Source organism: Mesoplodon mirus (assembly GCF_964341445.2).
Source record: "Mesoplodon mirus genome assembly, chromosome: 11".
NCBI classification, from domain to species: domain Eukaryota; kingdom Metazoa; phylum Chordata; class Mammalia; order Artiodactyla; family Ziphiidae; genus Mesoplodon; species Mesoplodon mirus.
The window spans coordinates 13,897,971-13,911,834 of record NC_138987.1 but is presented as its reverse complement, the minus strand read 5'-3'; the positions used below and the strand labels follow the sequence as shown (position 1 = coordinate 13,911,834).

Here is a 13,864-nt window from a genome sequence, read left to right as displayed (position 1 = left end):
TTTAAAAAGAAAATAAACTACCACAATAGCTTTATTAGTTAATAATGCTTACCTGGCTGAACATGGGTAGCCTGTAAGAAGTACTTCAAAGCTCTCTCAAAGTTCTTTTCATTTTCCAGAGCATGACCCACATTATTCCATAATTTGGCATTATTTTTATTTACCTTAAATATGGAAGTACAGATAGAAATTAGTTAAATTTAAAAAAAATGAGTCTAATTAACACAGATTTTGTTTGGTATACTATTAGGAATGGACTACTCCACAGAAATGTCCATGAACAGATGAAGTGGATAAAAAGGTACAAACTTCTAGCTTTAAGATAAGTAAGGTCTGAGGATGTAATGTACAGCATGGTGACTATAGTTAACAATACTGTAACTATATGAGGTGATGGATGTTAACTTATTCTGGTAGTCATTTTATATATATACACACACACACACACATGCATATAATCATTATATTGTACACCTTAAAGACAAAGTTATATGTCAGTTGTATCTCAATAAAACTGGAAAATAATCATTCCGATTTCTCCCAGAAAAAAAAATGTGTATATATATGTGTGTGTGCATGTATACATACAACTCCAATTAACATGGATATCTGTTTGGTATATTCTTAGGAATGGAGTGTTCCATGGAGATAAGGAAGAAGTCAAAAGAACACTGCTTCATGAAGTTTACCCTCTACTCCCTTTCAATATTAAAATACTAAAACCACAGTTTATCTACTTTACATATTAAAATTTTACTAAAACTTTTATTTCATCAAAACATAGAACTGTTTGAAAATTCCTGCTCTATTACTTATGTTCTTTTGGGAAAGACAGAATTTGAACAAGTGAATATGTTTAAACACTGCACTGATGACTTATTTTGAGGTTCGACATAAAGCTATTTACGTAGTCTATTATGGTAATGGGAACCCTGGTGAGTACAGAAACAGCCAAAAGGAAGTTAAGAATTTAGAGATTTGAAGAGAGGGAGCATCTGAAAAAAAATCACTGCTTATAACTTTTGCAGAAAACAAATTTTGTGACTTATTCTCATTTACGCTGTCAATTCTATAAAAATGCAGTATCACTCCTTTCTGTCAGTTCCTATCTTTCCTACAGTATTATAACCATTGGTTATTCTCCATATGGAAGGGCACCACTTTTTGCCATGTATTTTATTTCATTCAATCTAAGATGCCATCAATTATAAGGCTCACCATTATTTTATGTACCATTAAGAAAGAGAAAAGGTCACTAATTAATTGTAAAATGCCTTTTACTGTAAGATTTATTCTGATTTCAGAGACGTTAAAAGGTAAAAATAAATAAATAAATAAATAAAAAGGTACACCTTAAGAACCAATGAAACAAAGCATTCATATTCAAACATTTTATCATTTGAGTGTCTAACAATGGTATAGCATTTGTACAATTATTCACATATACTCTAGACATACACCTAAGTACTAGTCAGGGTACTAGTTATGGTATATATTATACAAAGAACAAATTCTTTTGGTTAATTTTTTGGTGAAGTACTTAACATTGACAGTTAATTGCCTAGTTAAAAGTAAAGTTAAAACACTGTATCAGGGATGGCTATAAGAAATAATTGATGACATATTCTGAATAATACTTTACCTTCAAGGCTGACATAAACAGCGTATATTCAGACTCCCAATCCCAATTTCTATGAAGTGTTTTTAAGGCATGAGTGAGTATCACCATAGACAGACAAACCCAGGATAACTTTTTTAATACACTATTTAAGAAAAAAAAAGCAGAACAAAAAAAACATTGTCTATATAACCAAAACAGAGGTAAGAAATATGCTAAATATCTCTAAACATAATATCTGAATTTATTCTGAAGATTAGGGATTGTTCTAATAATCATACAACTTGGAGAGGGAACAACACTGAAAAAATTAAATATTATGAACACATACACTTTTACTTCACTCTTCAATTACATTAAATATTTCAATATTTGCCTTTATTTCAAAAGTTTTGTTTAGATTTAATGACAAAAAATTGATAAAACCAATTTTCAATTGTGAATTTTTATATTTAGAGTTCTTTTGTACCATTTACCTATAACTTGAATATTCTTAGTAGTGTTTATAAAGGGTCAATCTTATCCCTGGCTATATTTAAAAACATTATTGTTTTACAATAAACACCACAGATTATCATGGTATTCTTGAAGAATTTTACATTTTAAAGCTAGAATTATTTATTAAAAGTCATAGTAAAATTAACTCTATAAAATAGATGTAAATTACTTATATAGCTATGGTTAATCACTTGGGACTGAATTTCTCATTTAAAAATGATGGTTATGGAGAGATCAGTTCAAGATGGCAGAGTAGAAGGATGTGCTCTCACCCCCTCTTGTGAGAGCACTGGAATCACAACTGACTGCTGAACAATCACCGACAGGAAGACACTGGAGCTCACCAAAAAAGATACCCCACATCCAAAGACAAAGGAGAAGCCAATGAGACAGTAGGAGGGGTGCAATCACAATAAAATCAAATCCCATAACTGCTGGGTGGGTGACTCACAGACTGGAGAACACTTATACCACAGAAGTCCACCCACTGGAGAGAAGGTTCTAAGCCCCACGTCAGGCTTCCCAACCTGGGGGTCCAGCAATGGAAGAGGAATTCCTAGAGCATCAGACTTTGAAGGCTAGCGGGATTTGACTGCAGGACTTCGACAGGACTTGAGAAAACAGAGACTCTACTCCTGGAGGGCACACACAAAGTAGTGTGCACACTGGGACCCAGGGGAAGTAGCAGTGACCCCATAGGAGACTGAACCAGGCCTATCTGCTAGTGTTGGAGGGTCTCCTGCAGAGGCAGGGTGTGGCTGTGGCTCACCGTGAAGACAAGGACACTGGCAGTGGAAGTTCTGGGAAGTACTCCTTAGCGTGAGCCCTCCCAGAGTCTGCCATTAGCCCCACCAAAGAGCTGGGTAGGCTCCAGTGTTGGATGGTCTCAGGCCAAACAACCAACAGGGAGGGAACCCAGCCTCACCCATCAGTAGAGAAGCAGATTAAAGTTTTACTGAGCTCTACCCATCACCAGTCCCTCCCATCAGGAAACTTGCAAGGCCTCTTAGACAGCCTCATCCACGAGAAGCAAGAAAAACGACAACCCTGCAGCCTGTGGAACAAAAACCACATTCACAGAAAGATAGACAAGATGAAAAGGCAGAGGGCTATGTACCAGATGAAGGAACAAGCTAAAACCCCAGAAAAACAACTACATGAAGTGGAGATAGGCAACCTTCCAGAAAAAGAATTCAGAATAATGATAGTGAAGATGATCCAGGACCCCGGAAAAAGAATGTAGGCAAAGATCGAGAAGATGGAAGAAATATTTAACAAAGACCTAGAAGAATTAAAGAGCAAACAAACAGAGATAAACAATACAATAACTGAAATGAAAAATACAGTAGAAGGAATCAATAGCAGAATAACTGAGGCAGAAGAACAGATGAGTGACCTGGAAGACAGAATGGTGGAATTCACTGCTGTGGAACAGAATAAAGAAAAAAGAATGAAAAGAAATGAAGACAGCCTAAGAGACCTCTGGGACAACATTAAACGCAACAACATTCGCATTATAGGGGTCCCAGAAGGAGAAGAGAGAGAGAAGGGACCCGAGAAAATATCTGAAGAGATTATAGTCGAAAACTTCCCTAACAAGGGAAAGGAAATAGCTACCCAAGTCCAGGAAGCGCAGAGAGTCTCATACAGGATAAACCCAAGGAGACACAAGACGAGACACACAGTAATCAAACTGGCAAAAATTAAAGACAAAGAAAAATTACTGAAAGCAGGAAGGGAAAAAAGACAAATAACATACAAGGGAACTCCCATAAGTTTAAGAGTTGATTTCTGAGCAGAAACTCTACAAGCCACAAGGGAGTGGCATGATATACTTAAAGTGATGAAAGGGAAGAAACTACAACCAAGATTACTCTACCCGGCAAGGATCTCATTCATATTCGATGGAGAAATCAAAAGCTTTACAGACAAGCAAGAGCTAAGAGAACTCAGCACCACAAAACCAGTTCTACAACAAAAGCTAAAGGAACTTCTCTAAGTGGGAAACACAAGAGAAGAAAAGGACCAACAAAAACAAACCCCCCAAAATTAAGAAAATGGTAAAAGGAACACACATATCAATAATTATCTTAAACATGAATGGATTAAATGCTCCAACCAAAAGAAACAGGCTTGCTGAATGGATACAAAAACAAGGCCCATATATATGCCATCTACAAGAGACCCACCTCAGACCTAGGGACACATACAGACTGAAAGTGAGGGGATGGAGAAAGATATTCCATGTAAATGGATATCAAAAGAAAGCTGGAGTAGCAATACTCATATCAGAGAAAATAGACTTTAAAATAAAGAATGTTACAAGAGGCAAGGAAGGACACCACATAATGATCAAGGAACAAATCCAAGAAGATATAACAATTAGAAATATATATGCACCCAACATAGGAGCACCTCAATACATAAGACAATTGCTAACAGCTATAAAAGAGGAAATTGACAGTAACACAATAATAGTGGGGGACTTGAACACCTCACTTACACCAATGGACAGAACATCCAAACAGAAAATTAATAAGGAAACACAAGCTTTAAGTGACACAGCAGATCAGATAGATTTAAATAATATTTATAGGACATTCCATCCAAAAACAGCAGGTTACACATTCTTCTCAAGTGGGCATGGAACATTCTGCAGGATACATCATATCTCGGGTCACAAATCAAGCCTCAGTAAATTTAAGAAAACTGAAATCATACCAAGCATCTTTTCTGACCACAACTTTATGAGATTAGAAATGAATTACAGGGAAAAAAACGTAAAAAAAAAAAAACACAAACACATGGAGGCTAAACAATACGTTACTAAATAACCAAGAGATCACTGAAGAAATCAAAGAGGAAATCATAAAATACCTAGAGACAAATGACAATGAAAACACAACGATCCAAAACCTATGGAATGCAGCAAAAGTAGTTCTAAGAGGGAAGTTTATAGCTATACAAGCCTACCTCAAGGAACAAGAAAAATCTCAAATAAACAATCTAAACTTACACCTAAAGGAACTAGAGAATGAAGAACAAACAAAACCCAAAGTTGGTAGAAGGAAAGAAATCATAATGACCAGAGCAGAAATAAATGAAATAGAAACAAAGAAAACAATGGCAAAGATCAATAAAACTAAAAGCTGGTTCTTTGAGAAGATAAACAAAACTGATAAACCATTAGCCAGACTCATCAAGAAAAGGAGGGAGAGGACTCAAATCAATAAAATTAGAGGGCCTCCCTGGTGGCGCAGTGGTTGAGAGTCCGCCTGCCGATGCAGGGGATACGGGTTCGTGCCCCGGTCTGGGAGGATCCCATATGCCGCGGAGCGGCTGGGCCCGTGAGCCATGGCCGCTGAGCCTGCGCATCCGGAGCCTGTGCTCCGCAACGGGAGAGGCCACAACAGTGAGAGGCCCGCGTACGAGAAAAAAAAAAAAAAAAAAAAAAATAAAATTAGAAATGAAAAAGGAGAAGTTATAACAGACACCACAGAAATACAAAGCATCCTAAGAGACTACTACAAGCAACTCTATGCCAATAAAATGGACAACCTGGAAGAAATGGACAAATTCTTAGAAAGGTATAACCTTCCAAGACTGAACCAGTAAGAAATAGAAAATATGAACAGACCAATCACAAGTAACAAAATTGAAATTGTGATTAAAAATCTTCCAACAAACAGAAGTCCAGGACCAGATGGCTTCACAGGTGAATTCTATCAAACATTTAGAGAAGAGCTAACACCCAACCTTCTCAAACTCTTCCAAAAAATTGCAGAGGAAGGAACACCACCAAACTCATTCTATGAGGCCACCATCACCCTGACACCAAAACCAAAGATACTACAAAAAAAGAAAATTACAGGCCAATATCACTGATGAATACAGATGCAAAAACCCTCAACAAAATACTAGAAAACAAAATCCAATAGCACATTAAAAGGATTATACACCATGATCAAGTGGGATTTATCCCAGGGATGCAAGGATCTTTCAATATATGCAAATCAATCAATGTGATACACCATATTAACAAACTGAAGAAGAAAAACCATATGATCATCTCAATAGATGCAGAAAAAACATTTGACAAAATTCAACAGCCTATTTATGATAAAAACTCTCCAGAAAGTGGGCACAGAGGGAACCTACCTCAACATCATAAAGGCCATATACCACAAACCCACAGCAAACATCATTCTCAATGGTGAAAAACCGAAAGCATTTCCTGCAAGATCAGGAACAAGACAAGGATGTCCCCTCTCACCACTATATTCAACATAGTTTTGGAAGTCCTAGCCACGGCAATCAGAGAAGAAAAAGAAATAAAAGGAATCCAAATTGGAAAAGAAGAAAACTGTCACTGTTTGCAGATGACATGCTACTATACATAGAGAATCCTAAAGATGCCACCAGAAAACTACTAGAGCTAATCAATGAATTTGGTAAAGTTGCAGGATACAAAATTAATGCACAGAAATCTCTTGTATTCTAATACACTAATGATGAAAAATCTGAAAGAGAAATAAAGGAAACACTCCCATTTACCACTGCAACAAAAATAATACAATACCTAGGAATAAACCTACCTAGGGAGACAAAAGACTTGTATGCAGAGGACTATAAGACACTGATGAAAGAAATTAAAGACGATACCAACAGTTTGAGAGATATACCATGTTCTTGGATTGGAAGAATCAATATTTTGAAAATGACTATACTATCCAAAGCGTTCTACAGATTCAATGCAATCCCTATCAAATTAAATGGCATTTTTTACAGAACTAGAATAAAAAATCTTAAAATTTATATGGAGACACAAAAGACCCCAAATAGCCACAGCAGTCTTGAGGGAAAAAAACAGAGCTGGAGGAATCTGACTCCCTGACTTCAGACTATACTACAAAGCTACAGTAATCAAGACAATATGGTACTGTCACAAAAACAGAAATATAGATCAATGGAACAGGATAGAAAGCCCAGAGATAAACCCACGCACCTAGGGTCAACTTATCTATGACAAAGGATGCAAGAATATACAATGGAGAAAAGACAGTGTCTTCAATAAGTGGTGTTTGGAAAACTGGACAGCTACATGTAAAAGTGTGAAGTTAGAACACTCCCTAACACCATACACAAAAATAAACTCAAAATGGATTAGAGACCTAAATGTAAGAGCAGACACTATAAAACTCTTACAGGAAAACATAGGAAGAACACTCTTTGTCATAAATCACAGCAAGATCTTTTTTGATCCACCTACTAGAGTAATGGCAACAAAAACAAAAATAAACAAATGGGACCTAATGAAACTTCAAAGCTTTTGCACAGCAAAGGAAACCATAAACAAGACAAAAAGACAACCCTCAGAATGGGAGAAAATATTTGCAAATGAATCAATGGACAAAGGATTAATCTCCAAAATATATAAACAGTTCATGCAGCTCAACATTAAAAAACCTAACAACCCAATCCAAAAATGGGCAGAAGACCTAAATAGACATTTCTCCATAGAAGACATACAGATGGCCAAGAAGCACATGAAAAGCTGCTCAACATCACAAAATATTAGAGAAATGCAAATCAAAACTACAATGAGCTATCACCTCACACCAGTTAGAATGGGCATCATCAGAAAATCTACAAACAACAAATGCTGGAGAGGGTGTGGAGAAAAGGGAACCCTCTTGCACTGTTGGTGGGAATGTAAATTGCTACAGCCACTATGGAGAACAGTATGGAGGTTCCTTAAAAAACTAAAAATAGAACTACCAGACGGCCCAGCAATCCCACTACTGGGCATATACCCTGAGAAAACCATAATTCAACAAGAGATATGTATCAAAATGTTCACTGCAGCTCTATTTACAATAGCCAGGACATGGAAGCAACCTAAGTGTCCATCAACAGATGAACTGATAAAGAATATGTGGCACATACATACAATGGAATATTACTCAGCCATAAAAAGAAACAAAATTGAGTTATTTGTAGTGAGGTGGATGGACCTAGAGTCTGTTATACAGAGTGAAGCAAGTCAGAAAGAGAAAAACAAATACCATATGCTAACACATACATATGGAATCTAAGAAAAAGAAAATGGTCATGAAGAACCTAGTGGCAAGACAGGAAGAAAGACACAGACCTACTAGAGAATGGACTTGAGGATATGGGGAGGGGGAAGGGTAAGCTGTGACAAAGTGAGAGAGTGGCATGGACATATATACAGTACCAAATGTAAAACAGATAGGTAGTGGCAAGCAGCCGCATAGCACAGGGAGATAAGCTCGGTGCTTTGTGACCACCTAGAGGGGTGGGATAGGGAGGGTGGGAGGGAGGGAGACGCAAGAGGGAAGAGATATGGGAACATATGTATATGTGTAACTGATGCACTTTGTTATAAAGCAGAAACTAACACATGACTGTGAAGCAATTATACTCCAATAAAGATGTTAAAAAAACTGAAAAATGATTAATTTAACTACTGTATATTAAATTTGCATTAAAACAAAACAAAACAAAACAAAAGACACATGCACCCCAATGTTAACTGCAGCACTATTTACAATAGCTAGGTCATGGAAGCAACCTAAATGCCCACTGACAGATGAATGGATAAAGAAGAGGTGGTATATATATACAATGTAATATTACTCAGCCATAAAAAGGAACGAAATTGGGTCATTTGTAGAGACATGCATGAATCTAGAGACTGTCATACAGAGTGAGGTAAGTCAGAAAGAGAAAAACAAATATCGTATATTAACGCATATATGTGGAACCTAGAAAAATGGTACAGATGAACTGGTTTGCAGGGCAGAAACTGAGACACAGATGTAGAGAACAAACGTATGGAAACCAACGGCGGGTAAACGGTGGGGAGTGGGGATGGGGGATGGGGTGTTATGAATTGGGAGATTGGGATTGACATATATATATATACACTAATATCTATAAAGTGGATAACTAATAAGAACCTGCTGTATAATAAAATAAAATTCAAAAAAAATTAAAAAAACTAAAAAGATGGTTATAATTCAATAATCCCAATGATCTTATTTAGTATTAATAGTATTAATGTTCTCTGAGTCTGTGCTTTTTGTCTCAGTAACAGAGTTCAATTTCTTTCATTTTGATAGATCCACTTAACCAGGATAATAGTGCGTGGATCAGAAGGAACATGGACATTGGAAGTAGTCAGGTATAAATCTGAATCAAGACTCTGCTGTTGACTAGCTGTGTGGTCTTGTGTAATTCAGGTAACTTGCATGAGCTTCAATTTTCAAATGTGCAAAATGGAGTTAAGTCAAGATTAAATGAGAAAAATCTAAAGAGTGTATCCTGGAGCTGGTACATGACAGGCACTCCAAAATTGGTAGTGAGTATAACTGGATATATGGATAGAAGCTAAGAGAAAAGGTTTCGTAGATGGCATTGAAAATTGTAATCATGGATGAGATCACCCAGGGAGAACATGCAATGTGAGGAGAATGGCTATTAGTAAAACTCTGAGAAATAAAAAATATTTAAAGAGCAGGTGCAGCAGGGAGAATCTGAAAACTGAGCAGAAATGAACAAATGTGGAAGAGAATCAGGACAGAGACTTTTTATAGATGCCAGGGAAATAAAATTTAAATAAAAGCATTAACTGGATTTAGCTATGAGAGGCAATTTGTTACATGTTAGTAAAGTGACGTAGAGAGAAGTCAGAATTCTGTGGGTTGAAGGGTGAATGGAAAGTAAGAAAAAGGAGATAGTGACTGTTCTGTTCCTTAACTATTGGTTTAAGGCAATTAGGACATGGTGGTTACAATGAAGCAAGAAATTACAGATTGCCTTCTATATGCATTTTACATATATTAACCCGATATAACTCACTTAAGGAAGAAGACTGTTATCTTAGTTCACTGCATATGGAAGTAGCAATGATCACCTGAAACTTTAGTCTCAATAATATTCTATTTTGCATTTGGGTCTGACTGAAAGTTTGTTATGTCTCAGGCTGTAAAATAAAATTATATAAATATGAGGAAGACCATAGGATAAGGTAGGGGTTACGTAGCTTTCCTAACCTGAATTACAGATAATGAGGAAACTGTTGATGTGAAAAACAAGAAGGTATAAAACATGACATAAAAACTAAACATTTTAAATACTTAAATGTATCATATTGAATTCTATAGTTAATAAGCATTAAATGCACTAACATTTTAATTCACCTTTTGTTTGATATTTTCTGCCATCCATGGGCTACCAAAATACAGAACCCCATGCTAGGAACATATAATACTCTCTCAGCAACAACAAATCCAACTGGGAAAAAAAGGTTTGATGCAGGAATAAATGGTAATGCCATTAAACAAAGTGCCTACAAAGAAAAACAAGACATTTTATTAAATTAAAAAATATATGCACATAAACAGTCAAATCCAAATATTTTTTCATTTAATTTGGATAATGTACTGGTGGACCATTTTTAATAATACTATAATGGATACTGATTTAAACATAAAGAAGGACGCTTAAGGATGGTAACAACAAACATGAGGAGGTATGTCAGCAAGGTGGAATGAAGTCTTCTTGAATGCTAGAACTTATACCTAAGGCTCATTCAATTATCAATAAATAAAAAATATTTTTTGAAAATATATCTAAAATAAAAAAACAGTAATTTTTATATATCTAACTTATGTGCTTGTGGTAAAAATAAATTGAGAGGAAAATATATTAGGTTTTAATAAAATAAAACTACAAATTGTAGGTTGATAAAATAGCCAAACACATCAGTTTTTATTATTTTACTACTATCTGTAATACTGGAAATTGATAAGGTACATTTCAGACAAGACAGTAGACTACTTCTATACATTACTTCAGCGTTACTTTGCATAGTATTCTGATGGGTCACATACATTTAACGGAGACTTAGTATATGTATAAAAATAAACCTGGCCCCTTTAAATCAACAGTCTTTTATTCTATAAGAATTTCTAAAATCTAACACTGTACACTGTGTTAGAAATAAACATCACAAAATGCTTAAGAGTTTTTGCCATTTTGAAAATGGGATGGCATATGGTTTCCAGATTACAAAGCCATTACAAAAGATAAGACACAAATAACTTATGGAAAGAAAGAAGTTGGTTGTCATTAGGACATCTGTTTCTATGGACATCTGCTTCCATATTTCATTACCCTGATTTGTTTTATAGTACCTAATGGAATAAATAAGTTGTTCTTTCAACTTCAGAAGTTTGAGAGTCCTCTAACAGTTTGAGAGGAAGGAATGCCTTTTTTATACTTTATTAGTAAAAATCGATGTAGAAATGTAAATACAGTGAGAAGAATACTTTCTCCATGAATCACAAATTAATAACTTGTAATAATACAAAAGACTGAATCTGAAGAAAAGCACTACCATCGAATTGCTCAGTATCATATCGATTTATATGTCTGAAATTTTAGTGTTTTCTTTTTAATCAAAAAGGTAAAACATTAAGAGTGCATAATTCACTTTCCACTTCCCAGAAATGCTTGATTGATTTAAAAACAACCAGCTAGCTGTGAAACAGAGATTTGTTTCTAAGTACATGATCCTTTTAAAAGAATATATTCCCTATTAATTCATGGATGCCCTAAGGCAATTTCACTGGAAAAAAATTAAGTGTTAAATTCAGCCAAAGATGCATCACAGACTGATGTGTAAGCTACACAAAAAAGAAAAACCATCTCTCAAAAAAATCTACTGGTCCTTGAATAAGAAATGTCTCAATGATTAACTTACTCAGAAGTTCTAATATAATCTCTATTAATGTATGCCAACCAAGTTTACTGTAACGAACATAATATCCTTCTTCCAGTGATGTAAAATCTCCTTAAAAAAAGGATGGGGGCTTCCCTAGTGGCGCAGTGGTTAAGAATCTGCCTGCCAATGCAGGGGACATGGGTTCGAGCCCTGGTCCGGGAAGATCCCTCATGCCGCGGAGCAACTAAGCCCGTGCACCACAACTACTGAGCCTGTGCTCTAGAGCCCGCAAGCCACAACTACTGAACCCACGTGCCACAACTACTGAAGCCCGCGCGCCTAGAGCCCATGCTCTGCAACGAGATGCCAGGACAATGAGAAGCCCGCACACCACAACAAAGAGTAGCCCCTGCTCGCCGCCAATGAGAGAAAGCCCACGCACAGCAAAGAAGACCCAACACAGCCAAAAATAAAAACAAATAAGTAAATAAATTTAAAAAAAAAAAGGAAGGATGGTCATGGAATAAGCCAAGAGTTTGGAGGCAAATCTGTTTCACTTCTTGTTACATAAGGTAAACTATTCAAATCACCTAGTGACTTCATTTCATTATAAATAAATCAGGGATTAATAACTACTAATATTGTTGAGATACATATGACATCTTATTTAATAAGTGCTTAACATGGTATCTGGCACTTGAGATACTCCTTTGATCTATGTATCTTGTTCAGAGATCTTCAGAAAATTATCACCATTAAAAAACAGCATGTTTAGTTTTATACATATTTTCAGATTATTTTCCATTATAGGTTAGTATAAGATATTGAATATAGTTTCCTGCTGTTTATCTGTTTTATGTATAGTAGTTTGTATCTGTTAATCCTATACTCCTAATTTATCCCACCCTTCCCTCCCCTTTCCCTTTGGAAGCCATAAGTTTGTTTTCTATGAAATTAACACAATACTGTAAATCAACTGTATTTCAAATTAAAAAAAGTTTAAAAAAAGTATGCTTAGGACTATACTTAAAGCAGTTATACCTAAGGTAACAAGTGTTCCTTTTTTATACATGTAAAACATAATTAATGTAATTAATATAAATGTTTATTTCATTGGCAATCTCCTATTTTTCATTCAGCTTGAACTACACAAATCATTATTTTATTTGCCAAATCTCTGTATTTACCCACCCCTCCTTTTTTTCCTTTCTTTTAGTAGAACCCCGGCTTTGGATGTATTCTACCACATATATGCTTCGCCTTTATTTATGTGAGCAGCAAAGCACTACTAGAAAGTCCCAAAGCAAAATAGATGAATATCATCATAAACTCATGATCAACTTCAAATTGATCCTTAAGACTGCTGAGGATTCCTTGGTAGGCTCACTCCCACTCTCTTTGACTATTTTGAATCTTGACTACTTTTCTCAAAATTTTGACCCATGTCACTTTCAGCAGGTGACACTTCCAAATTTTCAGAGAAAACTAAAGCGATAAAACAAGAATTCCTTCAATTCTCCGCTACTAAACCTACGAACATCCACATTCATGTTCATTTCCATCCTTCCTGTAACCATAAGTGGTGTCTCCATCTATCTCAGGTCAAACCTGAGCTCTATACCTCTAATCTCACTGTCAATCATCTCTTCTTTCATTTACTTAATCACTTTCTTATGAACTTCCTATGTTAAAAATGCTCTTGCCTCTCCAACCTTAAAAATCTTCTCTTTTGACAACACATCTTTAAGTTATCTTACCCAATTCAATATGCCCCTTAAGTATAAAACAAGTTCCCACACTCTTAGGAAAAGATTTTTGGAGCCATGGCAACAATTGGTTGTAACCTCACTTAATCAACATTTCAACTCAATGAATATGTTTTTGTAAGCCAACCCATTAGTGATATCAACATTTCAACTCAATGAATATGTTTTTGTAAGCCAAGCCGTTAGTGATATCTGTGTCAAAAAGAGACAGCCAACTGCATGCTCCAGTGA

At 35.7% G+C, this 13,864-nt stretch overlaps 1 protein-coding gene across 5 annotated transcripts in view; it reads right to left on the bottom strand.

The window, feature by feature from the left end:
• Nucleotides 1-13,864, bottom strand: part of TMTC3 (transmembrane O-mannosyltransferase targeting cadherins 3) — a 63,873-nt gene that overhangs the window by 17,099 nt on the left and 32,910 nt on the right. For all 5 annotated transcript variants that reach the window (XM_082636871.1, XM_082636869.1, XM_082636870.1 and 2 more), the window contains 3 exons: nucleotides 10,342-10,490; nucleotides 1,643-1,763; nucleotides 53-164 (listed from right to left, as the gene is read on the bottom strand). In XM_082636871.1, coding sequence (XP_082492997.1) covers nucleotides 53-164; nucleotides 1,643-1,763; nucleotides 10,342-10,490 — 382 coding nt within the window. The remainder of the gene's footprint in view (nucleotides 1-52; nucleotides 165-1,642; nucleotides 1,764-10,341; nucleotides 10,491-13,864) is intronic.